A 22,387-nucleotide genomic window follows, 5' to 3' on the forward strand; every position below is an offset into this window, starting at 1 on the left:
CTTGTTTCATCACATTGTTAATTAGGCTGAAGGGGCATTTGTTCCATTCACCCTGTCCAGCATCCCTCGGCCTGAATTATTTCAACTATTTACTTTCTGTTTGCCCACGTTTTTGTTTTTTGGCCTTGCCACATGGTATGCAGGATTAAGGATCTTAGATCCCTGGGCCTGGAATCAATCCCGTGCCCCCTGCAGCGGAAGCTTGGAGTCCTAAGCACTGGACCACCAGGAATCTCCTTGTTTGCCCACTTTTATGAGAATCACATTATAAACTCATAAGCCAAAGTAATTTTTCCTTTAATTTTCCCTCAAATTACTTCTATCTTATTTTCTCTTTAGTTTTCAGTCAAAGTGAAAGTGGAAATCACTCAGTCATGTTCGACTCTTTGTGACCTCTATATAATCCATGGAATTCTCCAGGCCAGAATACTGGAGTGGGCAGCCTTTCCCTTCTCCAGGGGATCTTCCAACCCAGAGATCAAACCCAGGTCTCTGGCATTGCAGGCAGATTCTTTACCAGCTGTCTTACATTAAACAGATTTTACATGCTTCTCAACATCATTCTATTTTCTCAGAAATAAAGTATTACAAATTTCAGGTTCCTTTTCATTCCCTTAATCTGATTCAAGCAAGCTAATAGTACCTGTTCAGAGATAATTCACTCAAAATTTGTAATTGTTTTAAATTAATTTCACCTCTTTCATGTTCTCTGAATTTTTCCCAGTTACTAAATGCCAACCAAAATTTTTATTGGAAAAACTGCATCATGAGTTTTCCTCCTTGTTTCTTCTGTCTTGATACTATGGTTGTTATAGTTGCTGGACAAATTCACCATTTATGTAGCTTATCTCATGTATTTTTATACTATTTTATCATATTTTTAGAATTTGCAAACTATTTTTTCTTCCAGGAAAGGCTGGGGAAAAGGAGGTGTGTCTGACAGTGAGGGGGTGGGAAGACCTTATGTTACCACTTACGTGTAAAGAATGTTTATAAATGGGGGATTCCCTGTCTCTTTTTCCCAATGTTGAGTCTAACTCTTTCTCACTCCCCTGAATTGTAGCATCCCCTGAAAGGGCCCCACCAGCCCCGGGCCCACAGGCCTGAGCTCAAAGGCCATGCCTCCTCTGCAGGTATACCTGGCTGCAGGCACTGTGTACGGACTTGAGGGCCAGCTGAGCGAGCTAGAGGATGCTGCCCGGTGCATCCACAGCGGCACAGATGAGACCGAGCTGGCAGATCTGGAGGACCAAGTGGCCACGGCAGCAGCCCAGGTCCACCATGCCGAGATCCAGGTAAGAGCTCTCCCCTATGCCCAGGTGGAGGCAAAAAGAGGGGGTACCTCATCTCCCACGAGAGTCGTCTCTAAGCCTTTGTACCTGTCCGTTCCTGCCATCTCCAGCAGACTTCGTGGACATGGTCCTCCCAGGATGTCACCAAATCCTCCTTTTCAAAGTGCAGCCCTCCTCTCCCCGAATTATAGCCTTGATAATATATGTCTTCCAAACCTATGCCATCTTCCTCTTTGACAAATTCTCTGACCCTTGCTATAGAGGCTCCCATCCCACGCCAAGACCAGCCTCCCTAACCTTTAGCACGCTGTTGATTACCTATTTAATGCCAGTGTTCCCCATGATAGACTGAAAGTTTCTTGAGAACAGGACTCTAGCTGTCTAGCTTAACACCATAAGTCCAGTGCCTAATGTAACACCAGACATGGGTTTGGGGCCCAATAACATTGAGAGGAATAAATGAATGAAAAATGAAGTGTAGAATTCTTAGACCAGTATTTTGCATGATTTTCAATGTGGCTGTTTTAGAACTAACTACTATATTTTCTATAACTTTATGAAGATGCTTGTTTTCAGTTTTAATGGATAGCCTCTTAGCCTCTGATTCCGGATCAGAATTGAGTGTGGACTAAGTAACTGATTCTCAGACTGGGGTCTGTGGACATATGCATATTCAGGGACGCACGAAAAATGCTGGTCTCTGCAGCATAAGCTCAGTGTAGATCCCCGGTTCACTGATATTTCTATAGACCCTGCATCTCAAAACTTGCCTCATTTGGAGAATGGGCATCAGTAGAAACCATCTCTGGACAGAGAAGATGACAGTCTTGGGTGATAATTATTTTTAAATAAATATTTCTATTTTAAAGAGTCAAAAATCACAACAACTGCTGATACCATTAAGCACTCTTGAGAATGGGAGGGCACCAGTTCTGTGCTAGGAATGGCCTGGGAATGGGCTCATCACATATGACCCTGTTGACTGTTTATTACTAGCAAGAATGGCTGAAGAGCAACTCTTCTCAAATAAAAATCATTTCCCACAAATGCCCCTCAACATTAATCAATTTATAGTCAGTGTGACATAAAATAGAATCAAATCATTTGTTTTCTGGGGGTGTATTTTGCAGCAAATATTTCTCAAATGCCTTGGCAGGAAGTAATATTGTTTATGGATGACTGGGAGGGTTTTATTGGACAATTAGTTATTTGTGCTTCCAAATTTTTCTAGGCTTAAATTACTGCAGCCATGTTTTATGGCAGAAAATCCTGGCATCCAAAACATCTATTTTCCATGTGTTTGAATGTGCCTTGTTGTTGTTGTTTAGTAGCTCTGCTGCTGCTGCTGCTAAGTTGCTTCAACTGTGCCCAACTCTGTGCAACCCCATAGATGGCAGCCCATGAGGCTCCCCTGTCCCCGGGATTCTCCAGGCAAGAACACTGGAGTGGGTTGCTATTTCCTTCTCCAATGCATGAAAGTGAAAAGTGAAGTCGCTCAGTCGTGTCCGACTCTTAGCAACCCCATGGACTGCAGCCCACCAGGCTCCTCCGTCCATGGGATTTTCCAGGCAAGAACACTGGAGTGGGTTGCTATTAGTAGCTCAGTTGTGTCCAACTCTTTGCGACCCCGTGGACTGTAGCCCACCAGGCTCCTCTGTCCATGGGGCTTTCCAGGCAAGAATACTGGAGTGGGTTGCCATTTCCTTCTCCAAGGGATCTTCCCAACCCAGGGATCGAACCAGGACTCCCACATTACAGACAGACACTTTAACCTCTGAGCCACCAGGGAAGCCCACCTGGAAGGTAGATGTGCTGAATTATGTTCTTAGCTTAGGTCAGATTCCGGGGACGCCCTCACCTTGGAGTTTACCTTTGGGACAGGCTTGCCCGATGCTCAAGGAGACTGCAGGACCATCCACGGGGCAGCGTGCTAAGAACAGCTGGCCACTGTGTCCTGCAGGGTCACCTCTGTGAGCATTCCTGGGAAATGTCTCTCTTAACTCTTAATATCAGGAAAAGCTGTTCCTAAATACTTGGTCTTTATCTGTGAACACAGAGTCCCACACTGATCTTTTTGCTTTGGCTCCCAGAAAACTCAGAACTGAACTGGTCATCCCCTTCTATTAAGAGTGAGGGTAAGGGTCCCTGGATATTTGGTCTTAGGAATTAATGGAACACAATTAGACAGAAAATGATAGATAGATAGGCAGATAGACAGATAGATAAAATGCAGGCAAAACCAACCCTCAGCAATCTCCTTTCCTCTTTCTTCATCCTTTGCCCGTGGACTAAAGCAGGAAAAATTGACCCTTCTTATTCCAGAGCCTGGAAGTCAGCAAATCAGATCTGCAACTTGCTGTCTTCAGGGGGAGGAACCCTCTGAGCAGAGCCCTCTGAGCAAATCCCTCCATCAAAACTGCTTCCAGGAGAGAGTGTGGGCGTCTCACTCACACCAGTTGCTAATGCCTGACAATAGTTTATCAGCAATCTGTTTGTCTCTAAACCAAGGGAATGCCCTCCTCAGTGTGAAATTTGAGGAATCAGAATAGGCAGGCATCTGGGGGGCAGGGAGGGACAAGGGCTGCACAGTGGCCCCTGCTGGGCACTGGCTGCTGGGCAGCTTCACTAGTGTTCTTTGACCAGCTGCCACAGTCCTGGCCTTTACCTGCCTCCTCCTCCTTCTCTGAGTAAGACTGCGGGATAGGGGAAGCATCTCCCATATCTGCTGCCCTTTCAGACCTTCTCTCTGCATCTCCTAGAGCAGCTCTCCCCATGGGCTTCATCCAAAGAAGCCCTCAGTAAATGACAGCGGAATTAGAATTTGTCTTGCGCAGCATGAAATAGCTTAGGGACAGGGGAGGCAATGGGCTTTCCAAGTGGCTCAGAAGGTAGAATCTGCTTACAATGAAAGAGACCCAGGTTCAATCCCTGGGTTAGGAAGATCCCCTGGAGAAAGAAATGGCAACCCACTCCAGTATTCTTTTTTTTCTTTATTTATTTATTTTAATTGGAGGACCATTACTTTACAATATTGTGGTGGGTTTTGCCATACATCGACATGAATCACCCATGGTGCACATGTGTCCCCCATCCTGAACCCCCCTCTCACCTTCCTCCTCACCCCCTCCCTCAGGGTTGTCCCAGAGCACTGGCTTTGAGTGCCCTGCTTCATGCATTGAACTTGCACTGGTCATCTATTTCACATATGGTAATATACATGTTTCAATGCTGTTCTCTCAAATCATCCCACCCTCGCCTTCTCCCAGAGTCCAAAAGTCTGTTCTTTACATCTGTGTCTCTTTTGCTGCCTTGCATACAGGATCATCATTACCGTCTTTCTAAATTCCATGTATATGCATTAATATACTGCATTGGTGTTTTTCTTTCTGACTTACTTCACTCTGTATAATAGGCTCCAGTTTCATCCACCTCATTAGAACTGACTCAAATGCATTCTTTTTTATGGCTGAGTAATATTCCATTGTGTATAGGTACCACGGCTTCCTTATCCATTCGTCTGCCGATGGACCTCTAGGCTGCTTCCATGTCCTAGCTATCACTCCAGTACTCTTGCCTGGAGAATTCTATGGACAGAGGAGCCTGGCCAGGTACAGCCCATGGGGTCACAGAGAGTTGGACACGACTGAGCAGCTGACACAGGGAAGGCAGTGAAGACGTCGGGGTGGAGGGCACACACGTTGGGCTGGGCCTGCTTTCAGGTCTCCGGTCTGATGCCCCAGCACACCCAGACTGCGTCATAGCTCCCTCCCTCAGCTCTGCCTGCCTCCTCCTGCCTCCTCCAGTGTCCCCCATGCCAGGTCTTGGCAAGAGGCCTCTGAGGATGGGGCAGCATGGTGAGGGCACTGGCATTAATTCTGAGCTCTGCTGTGAGATGTTGGGTGCATCACTCATCCCTCTGAGCCACAGTTTCCTCGTCTGTAAAACCGAGAGGACGGTGCCTGCGTCACAGGATTATGACCGAAGCATGAGAGAGTTCACGTTTTTAAAGCACTCAGCATGGTGATGGCACATAGTGATGCCCTTTTCTAAGAGCAGGGACCATGTCTTTCTCACCCCTGGGGACATGGACGGACGGGGATTCTTTCCTAGCACTGAGTGGACTGTCGTTCTCCGTATCTACCTTAAGACATTGTTGGAGAAGAAATCTGAGCTCCTTCCCACCTTCCGATGTTATAGTGAAGGAAACTGATGCCCAGAGGCTGGAGGGAGTTTCTCAAAGCCACTTGGCCTCTTCATAGAAGAAACGGACTTGAATCAGGTGCTTCTGGGCCTCCCACCTAAGACCTGGCGCTGTGATTTTGGACTCTCGGAGTCATGGAAGAAGGAAGGTGGATCTCCAGCTCCTACTTGCCTTTCAAAACTCACAGCATGTTGCCTCCCAGGGAAGCCTTCCTGGACCCCACCCCTATGCTAAGCCCAGTGGCCCTGGGCCAGGGTTCCCATCATGCCTCAGGCTTCCATTTATCCCTCAGGGACCTCTGACAGGGGTGACATGCTCTAGAGCTAACAACTGGAAAGTTGAATTTACAAAGAGGGATCCGTGGTTTATTTTCTTCACTACAGTACCAGGTAGAGACATGCCTGGTGGAAGTTGAATGAATGAATGAATGAGCATATATCAAAGCAGATTTGTTTTCTATAGGTTCATAACACTTTTAATAAAGATTCTCTCCTCCTGACTTTGTGCCTACTGATTCTGTCTTTCTGTTGCATTAAGATTTCTGATATTGAGAGCCGGATTTCAGCCCTGACCAATGCAGGGTTGAACATAGCACCCTGTGGGCGCCTCACCAGAAAACGAAACCAGAAGCAAAGGAACCAGGTGAGTTTGTCCCTCGCTCCATCTGCTGGAATACCGCATGACCTGGAAAACGCAGAAGATAAAACACCTGTGGCTTCACAAAGGCGTGCTGATGCCTGTGTTCTGTTTGTAGGTACAAACCATAGACACATCGAGGCAGCAGAGGAGGAAACTGCCTGCTCCACCAGTGAAAGGTACACTTACATCAGACCACAGAGCCACCCAAGAATCAAGCCTGACTCATTCACTTAGAGTAACTCAGAGATCTGAGTTTGAGGACCAGATCTAATGAGGTGTTCTCATCCAGAATTACCCTTGTGGAGAGTCTGTCTTGATTTGGATTTCTCCAAGAGGCAGATCCTGGGACAAGGATGTGATGTGGGAGGTAACTCCAAGAAACACGGATATGGGAAGAGAGAAATGATTCAAGGAAGGAAATTAAGCCAATACAGTGTACTTTGATTAGCATTAATAGTTTGCTTCTTTGTGCAAATGATGCTAAACCCTGATGGGGACTTCTGAGAGACAGTATTAATCGTATCTCATACTTTCCTGCTCAAAGAATTAGGAAGATGAGGTTTTTCAACTCTCGTCTTTGCTTCAAGGTTATTTTGGGCAGGGATATTAACTCCCTGGTACTTCTGACCCACCCCATCACTCATGGGCTAAGAGAGAGTGGTGGCGCCTGCAGCAGGATGCTGTCAGAGTGGGCTGGGATGGTGACCGTCAGGGAGATGTGAGCACACGCCGAAAGCATCTAACTCAGGGCCCGACTTAGAGGGATTCCAGTAATGCCAGTCCCATCGCCCTTATCTACTGGTCATTTTCAACCATCTCCCTGGATTCAGAAGCCACAGAGTGAGGATGCCAAGCTAAAAATTTAGACCTACAAAGTAAAAGAGTAGAAAGTCAGTGGATACATGTTTGAGTCCTGGGTCTACCCTTCATTGTTCAACAAACATTTACTGAATGCCTACTTTATATTCCACGGAGCCCTAAACAATGAAAATGTACTGCAGATCCATGAGCTCTTATTTTGAAAGCCGTGGGTCTGTATGTGATTCAGAATCATTTGGACATTAGAAAGGCAATGCGGTCTGTGTGCTGTGTGCTTCCTGACAGCCCCCTCCCCGTGGTGTCTGGCGTGGCGTCTGATAAACACATTAGTACCCTGCAGCCAAGTATGAGAATGCTCATGCTCTGTGGGCGGGACAAGGACCTGAAACGGCCACTTGTCAGCTTACGTCAGGTTTTGCCATTAGGCAGTTTTGACTCCAAAGTCATAAAGATTTGCCTTTTTTTTTTTTTTTGAGCCTTTTATATTTCAGAATTGCAAATAAGAGTTAGTAGACTGTATTGGATTATCTCCAAGCTACCTTTTTGCCAGAAAGCCACCAATGAATGATGCCTTGGTTTATTTGATCTACCCCAAAATAAATAAGGACTTCCCTGGTGGCTCAGAGGGTAAAAGCGTCTGCTTACGATGCGGGAGACCCAGGTTCAGTCCCTGTGTTGGGAAGATCCCCTGGAGAAGGAAATGGCAGCCCACTCCAGTACTCTTGCCTGGAAAATCCCATGGACAGAGGAGCCTGGTAGGCTACAGTCCATGGGGTCGCAAAGAGTCGGACACTACTGAGTGACTTCACTAGTCACTAGTCAAAATAAATAAACAGAACAAAACGTTCCCACAGTCAGACCTATGGACCCAGAATGAGATGCCAAGTCTAGAACAAAAATCTGGGTAGACTGGACAGCTGCTCCTTCTTCTTTAACCATCAGTCCAGCTTCCAGATGATACTTATTCCTGTGTTTCCTTTTAGCTGAAAAAATTGAGGCGTCTTCAACAGCCACCATTAAAACATTTAACCGCAACTTCATTCTCCAAGACTCCTCGACAAACGGGACTAAAGAAAGGAATAGCACCCCCAAGGATTTGATAGTAAGTCATCTCTGTCTTAATGCCAGTTACTTTCACTATTGATGGCACCTCCATTCTGCAGCCATTCTTTCTGTAGATCCCCAGTCAGAACTTCCTGCATGATCTCATGGTCTGTTGTTTAAATGACAGGGTTCCTTATATTGCTAAACTCCTGGGTATGTGAATACATTCTCTCAGCTATATCTCCAGCTCCTTTTAGGAACCAGGTTTAATATAAGAGAAATAAAAACATGTAGACAAAATGTAAGGTCTGATTGAGGTGCACAAATTTTTATTCTTCTTTTGGTTCATATTCACTCTTCCTTAAATTTCTTGTTAGCCATTAATTACTTGTGTTCCTACAAAAAAGTCAGCAGCTGCCCATAAATGTGGCAAAGGAAGGGATAATGGATAATTTGCATAAGCCTGGAGATCACGTAAGAGGGCTAAGGGATTACACCAACACATGCTTCAGAATTTTGCAAATGCTCGATGCTGCTTACGTGGGAGGTAAAGATCCAGCTGAACTGCCCCGGGGATACTGATAATGCTGAGGGGGCAGAAGATGGCTGGTGACAAGACTGAAGCACAGGCAAACCTTTTATGCATCACCTGTTGCTCCCTTCCGTTCCCCCCCACCCCGACCCCGACACTGTCCCTGTGTCCTGAGCACCCAGACACCAGGAAATGGCACAATGGAGGACACGCTCTTTTGAATAACAAGTTCCTGCATCTCTTAGGCGCCGTATGGCAACTGTGCGGCCCACTGCCTTTGCTTCACTGGTGAGCCAGTACCCCGACCTTCCAAAGTCCAACCACCTGGCTCCTGGCCATTATTGCAAAGACCTAAAAAGATGCATTATTACTCTAAAAGGGCAGACCACTAGGGCCGGGGAAGGAATCTGTTATAAATAAGACAGTTAAAAATAAATTACCTTAGGGGAAAGTGGGAGGGTGGGGAAGAGGGATAAATTAGGAGTTTGAGATTAACATATACACACTAGTATATATAAAAATAGACAACCAAGAAGGACCTACTGTATAGCACAGGGAGCCGTACTCAACCTATAAGGGAAAAGAATCTGAAATATATATACATACATACACCTGGGCTGCCAAGGTGGCTGCCAAGGTGGGTAAAGAACCCACCTGCCAATGCAAGAGACATGACTTGGGTTCAATCCCTGGGTCAGGAAGATCCACTGGAGGAGGGCATGGCAATCCACTCCAGTATTCTTGCCTGGAGAATCCCATGGACAGAAGAGCTTGGCGAGCTACAATCCATAGGGTCGCACAGAGTCAGACACGACTGAAGCGACTGAGCACGAAGCTCGCATATATACCTGAATCACTTTGCTATACGTCTGAAACTAATACAACATTGTAAATCAACTATCAGAGATCAGATCAGATCAGTCGCTCAGTCGTGTCCGACTCTTTGCGACCCCATGAATCGCAGCATGCCAGGCCTCCCTGTCCATCACCAACTCCCGGAGTTCACTTTTCAATATTATTAAAAAAAATTAAAGAGAATAAAGCTCTAGGTCCCCCCTCTCTTAACATTTAAAAAAATAAAATAAAATAATAAATAAATTACCTTCCATAGAGATAGAACATAGATAAGTGGTGGCCAGGGGCTCTGAGGAGGGAGCATAGAAAGAAATGCTTAAGGATAAGAGGTTTTACTGTAGAGTGAGGGTATGTTTGGAAACTTGACTGAGCTGGTGGCTATGTAACATTGAGAATGTACTAAATGCCGCTGAATTGTTCATTTTTAAATGGTTAATTTTATGTTTGTGAATTTCACCTCAGTAAATTATTTTTTTAATAAATTAACTTTAAATAACACAAAGGTTAAAAATGAAAGGATAGACAATGTTTGCTAAAAAAATGGAAACAAAAAAGAAAGGGCAGGAATGCTACTTTCAAACAAAGTAGAATCCAAGGCAGGAAGCACGCAGAAGAAACCGGGAGGGAAGATGTTTTAGATATTGATAAAATAAAGGAAATCATGAGCCTTTCTTGAACTGGCAAACAACGCAATTTAATGTGCCATGGTTAATGACTTTAAAATTCTCTTATTTGCCCTTGGAAGCCCAGTACACAGAAATACATATAAATTACATAATTTGGAATAGTGTAATTATTAAGCTTTAATTAAGAAATATATCTAAAAAACATACCTAAGTTTATACTTAACAGAGAGTTCACTTTCTTTCCAAACATCAATGGGCCATTTATAAAAACTGATTTTATACCAACTACAAAGCCTCAATAAATTCCCACAGGTAGAAAGTATAAAACTACCCTCTGTGACCCCAATCCTCAAAATAATCTCACATGTTCTGAAACTGTTAAAACCCCAACAACCAAAGCCTGATGGCGCTGGTAAGTGTGTACACATCTCCATGCTCACTTACACACACAGACACACACAAATCACACACCAGCAGTGCTTCTTCAGAAAGGTGAGGCATACAAAATAAAATATTAGCAAATTAAATGCAAGGGTACTTTAAATAATAAATTACCAGATAAATCTTACAGGAATGCAATGAGACCTTTAATACTGAGATAATGATTAATAAATCCCACAAAAAATTCATTCTTTCCAAATTAAGTTATAGTTTAATCTAATTCTCATAAAATTCTTAGTGAGATTTTCTTAGAACTAAAGTTCATATAGGAATAAATATGAACGAATAGACAAGGGCAATTTGCAAAGTTAAAATGGTTTTCCTGCCAGATTTTTAAATAAATTAAAAACTGTAAAGAAATTGATGATTAATGAAATAGAATAGAAAGCTCAGAAATAGATACAGGCACATATGAAAGTCTGTTTTATGAATTTTTTAAGCCTTAGGAACCAGTAGAGAAGGTACAGATAATTAAAAAAAAACAAAAAACAACTGTGCTTGGCAAATTAGCCAATGGGATGTAGTCGGAAGGGAATCAGTTTGTCTTACTCCATATACCAGAATGAACTTCAGATGGATTAAGAAGTACATGTAAGAAATGCATCACTTTTTGAGTGCTGTGAACTGTTTCACTGGGCAATGGGCATGAATACCTTTTATGACATAAAAAAGCGGCAGACGTTAATGGCCTCGCCTTGCTTTCTCCAAGTGGCTGATTGCATCTGCTCGTTTTCGCCCCTCAGGAGCCTGCCCTGGAGTCTGCTGTGATGTATTAGCCCCGTGGAACCCCACTGCCAGTGACCCACTGCCTCCGGCCGTACACGACAGTGCCTTGCCCCAACAGCCATCGAGTTACTGTGCGGATTCCCACCTGAGGAGAGGGCCTGGGGAGGCCACAGCGCACCCCTGCACAGGGCTGGCCTGATACCTCAACCAGAAAGCAGACCCAGACTTCAGCATCAAGGTCTTGCCTACTCTCTGCCTTAGGCTCCCAGGGGAATCCAAGACAGAAACCCAAGACGCTGGCTTCTGACAGCAGAGCTCCATGTTCAAAAGATGCATCCTTTCCCTGTACACTTTGCTACTGTGTGTTGTCTTTAAGACTTTATTTTATTTTTTTTTTACCCTTTTGATTCAACTAGAATTACATGTCAACAATTTGTAACCCAAAATATAGTGCTGGGGTCAGGGGATAGTGGAGGGAAGGGTATTAACATTTAAGTCATCAGTTCTTACTAATCTCTCACAGGCACGTCTGTCCTACAAATGCCTAGGAGAAAAGTGAAATGCCCCTGTAGTGAGCACTAGGGACTGTCTAACTTGGGAGCCCTCAAATATCAAAGTCTCCCTCCAGCCACCTCGTTCCTGCTGGCTTCTCGCCCACCACACCTCCAGTTCCTCCCATCACTTTACAGTCAGAAACCACAGGACAGAAAGCTCTCACTCACCCGTGCCATGCCAGAGTCTGTCTGAAACAATGTCTCATCAAGAATTCAGGGCTCTTCCTTGGACTTGCTGAGAGTCTGCCCGCTCTGAAGGGGAGAGGGGCCTGAGAAAGCCCACCATTGGCTTAACTTTAGTGCATTGTCCAGAATCAGTAAGATGTGGTTTAGCAATGACCGCGTCTAAATGAGGTTTTAGGTAACTGGATGATTGCGGAATACAACCACACAAGAAATGCTGTACTCCAAAATTTACCTCCCAATAAATATTCAGCTGAAGTAGTAAGAAGACCCTAAAGATAAAAATGGTTAAGGACCAGCCTGAGAAAACTTGCATGTCTGAATAAAGCAAGGACAGACTATGAACTCAACAGACGCAAGAGTTGACGCTAACTCCCCTTGTGTGGTCTCAAATGCATGACTGTTCAGAGTGTGTTTAGAAAAGCAAGTGGAGTTGGAATTTCACTCAATTAATTGAGTACTAGCAACCTTTTTTAAAATTTTCCCCTTGTATATTTTGAATCCAAGGAAGAAGGTACAAGATGGGAAGGAAAGGAATAGCATGACTGATGTTTATTAAGGGACCGCTCTGAAGGAGGCGATGGACTTATCATTCTAATCCTTATAGCAACCCTATTCAGTAGGTATCCCCATTTTTCAGATGAGGAGACTGAGGGCCAGAGTGATTAATTTGCCAAAATCAGACCTTTAAGCTAAGTGTAATTTGAACGCCTGACAAAGCCTCATTCTGTGTTGTTTTCAACTTCTCTGTTCTTTTGCTGCTGTGCACATTTCCAGACCTGACTTGCTGCTGAAATGTGTGTTACGATCCATTCCTAATGGGGGTCTACCTATCTTCCAGTAATATTCCTTGCTGATGCTGTATATGTGTTATCCAACAGAAATGAGTCCTTTGAAATAAAGTAAATCTTTGGCTTTTCGTTCTGTTGGCGTGGTTAAAAGCAAACAAATACACAATTTTAAAACACAACAAAAAAGATCTGAGTTCCAAATAGAGCGTTTTCTTTAAGAGGCATGAAAAGCAACTACTGTTGTGTTACAGTGTTAAAATATTCAGTTTTCCTTGACAAAAATGTGTACTGTGTAAGCCTTGCAAAAAAAAAAGAAGAAGCCTGCTCTATGGCATCTGAATTTTTATAAAGGTTTCCTTGTGCCAAATAAGTGCAAAGATTTAATTTACTATTAAAATCCATAAGCATATGTTATAGTTCCAGAAGAATTATTTTGTCATCAAGTGATTTTGATCTTCAGTGTCAATATTTATATTTAGATTAATTTTTATAAATGAAAATATTTTAATGGTTTAAGAAAATGAGGCCAATAGGACCATATCTTTGATGACTTCTGAAAGTATGCTTGCCTTCATGTTATATGCACATTGCCAAGAATTACTGTCAAGAAAAATGATCAAGAAGTAAAAGTCATTTATGAAAATAATGTTTGCGGGTGTGTGATTTTTGTTTTTTGGTTTTGGTTTTATTGGTTACAGAAGACTGGGAATGAAGAAGGGGTAGGGAAGTCAACGGCTAGTCATTGGCAGGGCCAAGATGCAAAGCCATGGTTGCCCCATACCCCATGTTCCTTCTGGTTATACCACTCACCTCTCCACTGCTTATCTTCCTGAGAACAGAATCACCCAGGACCACCTCTACTGAGGGGTCACTCAGGTAAGACTAGCAGTTCTCAAAGCAGGAGGAGGGGCAGTGTGATTTCTGTGCCTCAAGGGACGTTGTCACAACTTGCTGGGGGCAGGACACACACAAACAGCGGCCAGGGATGCTGTTAAACACCCTCCAGGGCACAGGACAGTACCTCCCAAAACAAAGAATTACCCAACCGGAGATGTCAGTGGTGCCGAGTGTGAGAACCCTGGGTTAGACCCTGGAGGGAAGCCTGGACACCTGTGGAAAAGCCGCTCCCACCTCCGAGGGGACTGTGTGGCTGAGCGGGAAGTAGGGCAGTGACTCTCTCAGAGCTTTTCACAGGCTCAGAGGCAGTTGTTGGTCCTCTGAGGCTGGCCTGCTCACACACTGGCCCCTTCCATCCCCGGATGGGAGTAGGAACCCACAACAAAACTGCAATGAATGAGGGAATAAAACAGCAGCAAAGAGCAGATGGACCGAGAGATGGTCATTCTGAGTGAAGTAAATCAGACAAAGAAAGACAAATATCATATGATGTCACTTATACGTGGAATCAAAAGAAAATGATGCAAATCAACTAAGTAACGAAACATACATAGAAGCCAAATTTATGGTTACCGAAGGGGAAGGTGGGGAGGGATAAATTAGGAGTTTGGGATTAACAGATGCAAATCACTCTATATAAAATAAACAACAAGGATTTATTGTATAGCACAGGGAACTATATTCAATATCTTGTAATAATCTATAATGGAAAAGAATCTGAAGCTGCACACCTGAAACTAACACAATATTGCAAATCAACTATGGCTTAAGCAAAAAGCAGCAGCTGAGAGCCTTCTCTGCCTGAGAGGCTGACACAATAGTACTCAAGCTTGAGTGGGCATCACAATCCCTTGCAAAAACACAGATTCAGGGAATAAATCCAGTCACCTCCCATCCTCAGTTTACCTTCCTCTATGATCCCATGGACAGCAAGGATATCAAACCAGTCAATCCTAAAGGAAATCAACACTGAATACTCGTTGGAAGGACTGATGCTGAAGCTGAAACTCCAGTCATCTGATGTGAACAGATGACTCATTGGAAAAGTCCCTGATGCTGGGAAGGATTGGGGGCAGAGGGAGAGGAAGGCATCAGAGGATGGGATGGCTGGATGGCATCACTGATGCAATGGACATGGACGTGGGCAAACTTCAGGAAAAGGTGAGAGAGAGGGAGGGCTGGCGTGCTGTAGTCCATGGGGTCACAAAGAGTGGACACGACTAGGTGAGTGAACAATAACAACAATGCTCCCATTGATGTGCGTGACACAATATTTGCTAAACATTCACAACACTTAGGTTGGTGGGGCATTTCAGATGGGGCCAGCGGGGAGAACAACACCAGGAGACCCTCTGAGATATTCTCTGGGCAGCATTTCCAGACCAGAATTCCTGACTTCTCTACACTGCCTCCCATCCCCAACCACATTCCCATAGGACAGGAAGACATGGAAACAGCTAAGAGGGTTCAGACACACTCCAGTTACCCAAGCATTTGGCTACCCTAACCCAGAAGCCCAGAAAACTTCTATTGAGCAGCCAGTGTGTGCTGACACTCCAAGTGTCCAAGAGAACCAGTTTGAATCAACAATTTGAGTGTCGAGAGCGATAGGCAACTAAACTTATAGAAAATTTACAGCTCTTCTTGTATCCAGGATAAATAGGAACAGAGTAAAGATAGTATTTTCCCCTAAGAAATAAGAGCTTGATTTGCCATGCCAAAAAAAATAATAAAGTGACCCAGTATTCATAGCATTTGAAGGCTGCCAGAAAACACTGAGCTCTACTCTTTGACATCCCACATGCCAGCTTGGTGACCTAGCACCTCATCTGTAAAATGGAGTTAAAATAGCTTCCTTGTGGTGTTGTTAAAAGGTTCAGTGAAGGGCTTCCCTGGTGGTCCAGTGGTTAAGAATTCACCTTGCAACATTGGTTTGATCCCTGCTCCAGGAAGATCCCGCATGCCGTGGAGCAACTAAGCCGCCTATGCGCCACAACCACTGAGCCCACGCCTACAGCCCGTGCTCCGCAACAAGCAAAACCAGCGCAATGAGAAGCCCATGCTCTGCAGCAAAGTGTAGCCCCCGCTCACTGAACCTAGAGAAAGCTGGTGTGTAGCAACAGAGACCCACCAAGACAAATAAATAAATAAATAGTTTTTGAAAGATAAAGGTTCAATGAAGTAACACACAAGGAAATTCTCAGCAGAATGGTAACTATAGGTCCTCAATGTCTTCCTTTTTCTCTTGGAATATGAAAAGTATTTGCCTATCAGCACCAATGATTTATTTTGCAAAATGCTGTGCCTCAATTTTTCTACTCATGGTAGAAGAGATTATTTTTCTGCAAATATCCACTCCCTTATCCCCCTAACTCTGGGAGGAGGGCACTGCCTCACCCCACTGGAGCTGGGCTTGGTCACGTCACTTGCCTTATGGTTGGTGGAGCACACTTCTCTGTCTCTGGCTACTATAACAAAAATACCAAAGACTGGGAAGTTTATAAACAACAGAAATGTATTTCCCACAGCTCTGGAGGCCAAGAGTCCAAGATCAGAGTGCCAGCATAGTTGGTTGTGGGGAAAGGCTGCTGCAGACTTCTCACGTGTCCTCACATGGAGAGGGTTCACTGGAGCCTCCTTTAAAAGGGCACTCATCCCAACCAAGAGAGTGGAGCCTTTCCGACCTACTTACCTCCCAGAGGCCTTACCTCCTCATATTACCACCTCAGGGCTCAGGTTTCAACACATGAATTTTGAGAGGACACAAACATCCAGACAATAGCATTACTGAACCCTTGGTTTGGACTTGGCCATGTAACTTGCTTTGGCTCATGACATGTTATTAATAGAAGAAGAGCTACATAAGGGACTTGAACTATGTTTATGGAGTTGGGTTGGCCCATTTATATTTGCCATTCACTATGAGAACATGACATGGAACAACAGATTGGTTCCAAATGGCAAAAGGAGTACGTCAAGGCTGTATATTGTCACCCTGCTTATTTAACTTATATGCAGAGTACATCAGGAGAAATGCTGGGCTGGAGGAAGCACAAGCTGGAATCAAGATTTCCAGGAGAAATATCAACAACCTCAGATATGCAGATGACACCACCCTTATGGCAGAAAGTGAAGAGGAACTAAAAAGCCTCTTGATGAAAGTGAAAGAGGAGAGTGAAAAAGTTGGCTTAAAGCTCAGTGGAAACAGCGTTAGACTTTATTTTTGGGGGCTCCAAAATCACTGCAGATGGTGACTGCAGCCATGAAATTAAAAGACACTTACTCCCTGGAGGAAAAGCTATGACCAACCTAGATAGCATATTGAAAATCAGAGACATTACTTTGCCAACAAAGGTCCGTCTAGTCAAGGCTATGGTTTTTCCAGTGGTCATGTATGGATGTGAGAGTTGGGCTATGAAGAAAGCTGAGTGCCGAAGAATTGATGCTTTTGAACTGTGGTGTTGGAGAAGACTCTTGTGAGTCCCTTGGACTGCAAGGAGATCCAACCAGTCCATCCTAAAGGAGATCAGTCCTGGATGTTCATTGGAAAGACTGACACTGAAGCTGAAACTCCAATACTTTGGCCACCTCATGCAAAGAGTTGACTCATTGGAAAAGACTGCTGCTGGGAGGGATTGGGGGAAGAAGGAGTAGGGGACGACAGAGGATGAGATGGCTGGATGGTATCATTGACTCGATGGACATGAGTTTGGGTAAACTCCGGGAGTTGGTGATAGACAGGGAGGCCTGGCGTGCTGCTGTCCATGGGGTCACAAAGAGTTGGACACGACTGAGCGACTGAACTGAACTGAACTGAATGAGAACATGCCACAGGCAGCCCACTGACCTGAGGAACAGATTCAGATCCAACCTTTAGCCAAGTCTATTGAGCCCAGGAGGTCATCAAAGCCACGCCAGCCAACATGTAGACATATGAACAAGAATAAATCATTACTCCTTCAAAGTACTGAGCTTGGGAGTTGTTTATTATGGAGTAATAGCTAACTGATACACTATGTGAAAAATTAGTTTTATAACCTTAGATTAATCCTTGTGTTAGTGATGAAATGAAGATGAGTGGATACCAAAAGTAAAATCACATGCCAATATAAAAGGTATATAAGCAACTATTGAACTACTTGTCTTTGTTAAATATGGAACTTCTGTTACATTTTTGAAGTATCTTTCTGTGTACATGTTGATCTTTCACAAAGGGTCCTCTATTCCTTGAAATTTTTGACAAAACTTTAAAGTACAGGAGGCACTAGGTACATTCCTTTAAAAATAACTTTTCAAATGACAGCCACTTTATTTTCTCCCAGGGGAAGTATTTCCCATACAAAATTTGCATTTTACAGAACAGTAGGTTTTGTGAGCCTTCTGTCACTGCAATTGAGCTGTAATTATGATAAAGTGCAGGTAAATGGTGTTGCATTTTAAAGAGCTTTCAAGGGACCAGAAAAACTTTAATATGCACTTCAAACATTGGAAATCCCAAAGAAGTTATTCAGAAGGATCAGGTTTGGTAGAATCAAGTCCTCAAATACAGAAAAATATGTTTTATATCAAAGTTATCATGTTCGATAAAGATGAAAGATTAAAGGCAGTGCTTCTCAGACTTTAATGTGCAAATTCTGATTCAGCAGGCCTGGTGGGACCCATGATGCTACATTTCTAACAAGCTCCCGCGTGCTGCTGCTGCTGCTGGTTATACTTTGAGTTGTTTTTCAGTCCCTAAGTCATGTCCAGCTCTTTGTGACCCCATGGACCGCAGTATGCCACACTTTTCTGTCCTCTACTATCTCCCAGAGTTTCCTCAAATTTATATCCACTGAGTTGGTGATGCTATCTAACTATCTCTTCCTTTGTCACCCCCTTCTCCTTTTGCCTTCTATCTTCCCAAGCATCAGGGTCTTTTCCAGTGAGTCAGCTCTTTGCATCAGGTGGCCAAGGTACTGGAACTTCAGCTTCAGCACCAGTCCTTCCAATGAATATTCAGGGTTGATTTCCTTTAAGATTGATTGGTTTGATCTCCTTGCAGTCCAAAGGACTCTCAAGAATCTTCTCCAGCACCACAATTCAAAAGCATCAATTCTTCAGCACTCAGCCTTCTTTATAGACCAGCTCTCACATCCATAAGTGACTACTGGAAAAACCGTAGTTTTGACTATACAGACCTTTGTCGGCAAAGTGATATGTCTGCTTTTTGATATGCTGTCTAGGTTTGTCATAGCTTTTCTTCCAAGGAGCAAGCGTCTTTTAAAAATTCCATGACTGCAGTCACTGTCCACAGTGATTCTGGACTCCAAGAAAAGAAAACCTGTCACTGATTCCACTTTTTCTCCATATATTTGCCACGAAGTGATGGGAGTGGATGCCATGATCCTAGTTTTTTGAATGTTGAGTTTCAAGGCAGCTTTTTCACTCTCCTCTTTCACCCTCCTCAAGAGACTCTTTAGTTCCTCTTCACTTTCTGCCATTAGAGTGGTATTATCCGCATATCTGAGGTTGTTGATATTTCTCCCAGAAATCTTGATTCTAGCTTGTGATTCATCTAGCCTGGCATTTCACATGATGTATTCTGCATGTAAGTTAAATAAGCAGGGTGACAATATACAGCCTTGATGGACTCCTTCCCCAATTTTGAGCCAGTCAGTTGTTTCATATTCAATTCTATGACCTTCATTCAGCTTCTTGACCTTCATATAGGTTTCTCAGGAGACAGGTAAGGTGGTCTGGTATTCCCATCTCTTTAAGAATTTTCCATATTTGGTTATGATCCACACAGTCAAAGGCTTTATTTTGGGTAGTCAATGAAGCAGAAGTAAATGTTTTTCTGGAATCCCCTTGTTTTTCCCATGATCCAGCAAAAGTTGGCAATTTGATCCCTGGTTCTTCTGACTTTTCTAAACCCAGTTTGTACATGTGGAAGTTCTCAGTTCACATTCTTTGGCATTGCCCTTCTTTGAGACTGGAATGAAAATTGACCTTTTTCAGTCCTGTGGCCCACTTTGAGTAGCAGTGCTCAATAGAGTCCCTCAGAGAGTCCCCTGCAGGGCTGAGGTCCAGGTACCCAGAGTGGTAACCTGTTCATTGATGCTTTCTTGTGACTTTTTCTCCCTTCACTCTCTCACGTTCTCCCTCCCTCAGCATATACCCTGGGGGTCACTTCCCAAATTAACCACTTAATGCAGAATCTCCTTTGAGGAAAGCTCAAACTAAGACATTCCCTGCACTGCATGTACATATGTGATAATCTTTCTCCTGCACTGACCTGAAAGCCCCTTGAAGAAGTGGGTTCCATTCATAATCACACAGAGCTTGGCACAGAGCAGGTGCTTGAAACAAATCTGGTTCACCTATTGTGGCCATGGCGGTCCTACCTCCAGCCTGTGGTTACCCAATCGACAACTGAAGATGGTGCCCCACAGGCACCTTCAGGCCCATCCAAGGCTGGGGGTGAGCATCCTTCCGATACTGAAGTGTATAGAAGGGATCTCAACACCAAGGTGGAGAAGCAAGAGCTCCCCCTAACCTCTACTTCACTCCCTCCCTTTTCTAAAGACTGTGGAGCAACTTCAGGGGGCAGTGAAATGGTCCAGGCTGTGCAGAATCCCAAAGCACAAGCTCCTGTATCCACAGATGCTCACAATCTGTAGGCTCCAGTGAGACACCAGTAACTTAGAGTGGGCCTCTTAAAGCACTGTCTCTAAGCTGGTCAGGAGCTACCACAGAGTTCTTGGGTGCCATCACTCCTTCCTGCCATCCATGATGAGGCAGGGAAAACATTGAAAAGTTATTTTTTTCACTGACTTTTGAACAAAACCCGTGTTCCCAGCCATGAACCATCTTTTCTCTGAGTGGATTTCTCTCCTTCATCCTTTGCCCATAAAAAAAACAGAACTTGGGGAGAACTCTAAAGTTAGAAAGCAGTTTCCAAAGTGGGGTACAGACTGCACAAGGGGTACAGAAGATGGTCCACTGGGGTCAGGTGAAAGAATATATTCATCCTTGAATCATTTTTTATGTGGAAGTAAGGCTATGGTTTTTCCAGTCGTCATGTATGGATGTGAGAGTTGGACTGTGAAGAAGGCTGAGTGCCGAAGAATTGATGCTTTTGAGCTGTGGTGTTGGAGAAGACTCTTGAGAGTCCCTTGGACTGCAAGGAGATCCAACCAGTCCATTCTGAAGGAGATCAGCCCTGGGATTTCTTTGGAAGGAATGATGCTGAAGCTGAAACTCCAGTACTTTGGCCACCTCATGAGAAGAGTTGACTCATTGGAAAAGACTCTGATGCTGGGAGGGATTGGGAGCAGAAGGAGAAGGGGACAACAGAGGATGAGATGGCTGGATGGCATCACTGACTCGATGGACGTGAGTCTGAGTGAACTCCGGGAGTTGGTGATGGACAGGGAGGCCTGGTGTGCTGCGATTCATGGGGTCACAAAGAGTCGGACACGACTGAGTGACTGAACTGAACTGAACTGAACTGAAGCTTTACCAATATTAAATATGTGGATAGATGCAAGCGCATGTAATAATTTATAAATGAATGTACATATTTCAGGGATGCACTGTCAAACAGTTTTTACTGATGGGATGTGTGGCCCAAAACGTTTGGAGACCACCCACTAGTTAGAAAACCTTGTAAGCTTTTCTTTTTTTGGTGCATTGTGCAGTTTGCGGGGTCTTAGTTCCCCGACCAGGGATCGAACCTGTGCCCCCTACATTGGGAGCACAGGGTCTTAACCACTGGACTGCCAGGGAAGGCCCCCTCGTAAACTTCTGATAACTCAACCAGTCCCCATCACCATCCCTGTCAAGGACAGTGCTACGCTCAAAATGTAAGCCAGTGCTTAAAGAGCAGCTGAAAGAAGGGCAGAGGGGAGGGGGTGATACAGAGAGCCCCAGTCTATGGGTTGAGCCCTGGGATGAGTGCTGTTCCATCCCTCTAGGGAAAAGCTTTCTGTCTGTCTCATCTGTTTCCTTTGCTCTCCCCAGCCCAGGGAAAAAATGTCAATTCACTATCCAGCCATCTTAACTGAACTTCCTGGAGACTTTGGATTACTGTTGCCTCAAAACAACCCAATGGGCAGCCTTGAGGAAGGGGGATTCCAGTCACATATCCCTGGGGCTCTCTGAAGTGGGCAAAGTTAAATCTCTGCTTGGAGACCCGGGTGAGCTGGGATGGAGCCAGGTGGACCAGGTAACAGCCCCCTCCTCTACTCAGCCCTGCCTTGCTTCATAGCATAGAGCCCAGAGCCAGCCAGGCAGGCAGGGGCCGCAGAGTTTACAAGTCCAGCAACCTGAGCGCCTCCAGGAAGTCTGCTTGTGCATGAAACATCCTCTGCCCACCCGCCCACTCTCAAGATCTTCCATGAGTCCAGGAGACTCTGTCCTCTGTTGTCATCGGAGCAATCTGGGGAGTATGCCTTTGGCAACTCCTACACAGCACCACCAAGTCTGCAAGTTCTCAGCTTTGTACTTGCTCAGGGAGAGACGGGGCTGGGTGCCTGGGGACCTTCTCCTCCATGCGCTGTGTATAAAAAAGACAAGAAGCAACGCTGGCCCAGAGACAGAATGTGCCCCAACCATGAGGTGCTGGGTGCCAAGGTGACAGGATGAAACGGTATGCAACTGCTGTCCTCATTCACTGAGCAATGTGGTAATCACCTAACGGAAGATGCAGGGGCGATCTGCAGGCAGCGGTGGTGGTCAGTGTTTCCTATGGCACTTCTACCTTCAACGTGCCCTTTCCTGCTTCCTGGTAATGACAATAATTTGCAT

The 22,387-nt window shown here is 44.6% G+C and overlaps 1 protein-coding gene across 4 annotated transcripts in view; it reads left to right on the forward strand.

Moving 5' to 3' along the window:
- Positions 1-13,349, forward strand: part of LOC102400588 (myosin VIIA and Rab interacting protein) — a 232,312-nt gene extending 218,963 nt beyond the window's left edge. For all 4 annotated transcript variants that reach the window (XM_044933509.2, XM_025272761.3, XM_044933507.2 and 1 more), the window contains 5 exons: positions 1,134-1,295; positions 6,031-6,135; positions 6,248-6,308; positions 7,935-8,053; positions 11,193-13,349. In XM_044933509.2, coding sequence (XP_044789444.2) covers positions 1,134-1,295; positions 6,031-6,135; positions 6,248-6,308; positions 7,935-8,053; positions 11,193-11,225 — 480 coding nt within the window. In that variant the 3' untranslated portion in view covers positions 11,226-13,349. The remainder of the gene's footprint in view (positions 1-1,133; positions 1,296-6,030; positions 6,136-6,247; positions 6,309-7,934; positions 8,054-11,192) is intronic.
- Positions 13,350-22,387: the final 9,038 nt, after the last annotated feature.

This window comes from Bubalus bubalis, chromosome 21, assembly GCF_019923935.1.
Source record: "Bubalus bubalis isolate 160015118507 breed Murrah chromosome 21, NDDB_SH_1, whole genome shotgun sequence".
NCBI classification, from domain to species: Eukaryota; Metazoa; Chordata; class Mammalia; order Artiodactyla; family Bovidae; genus Bubalus; species Bubalus bubalis.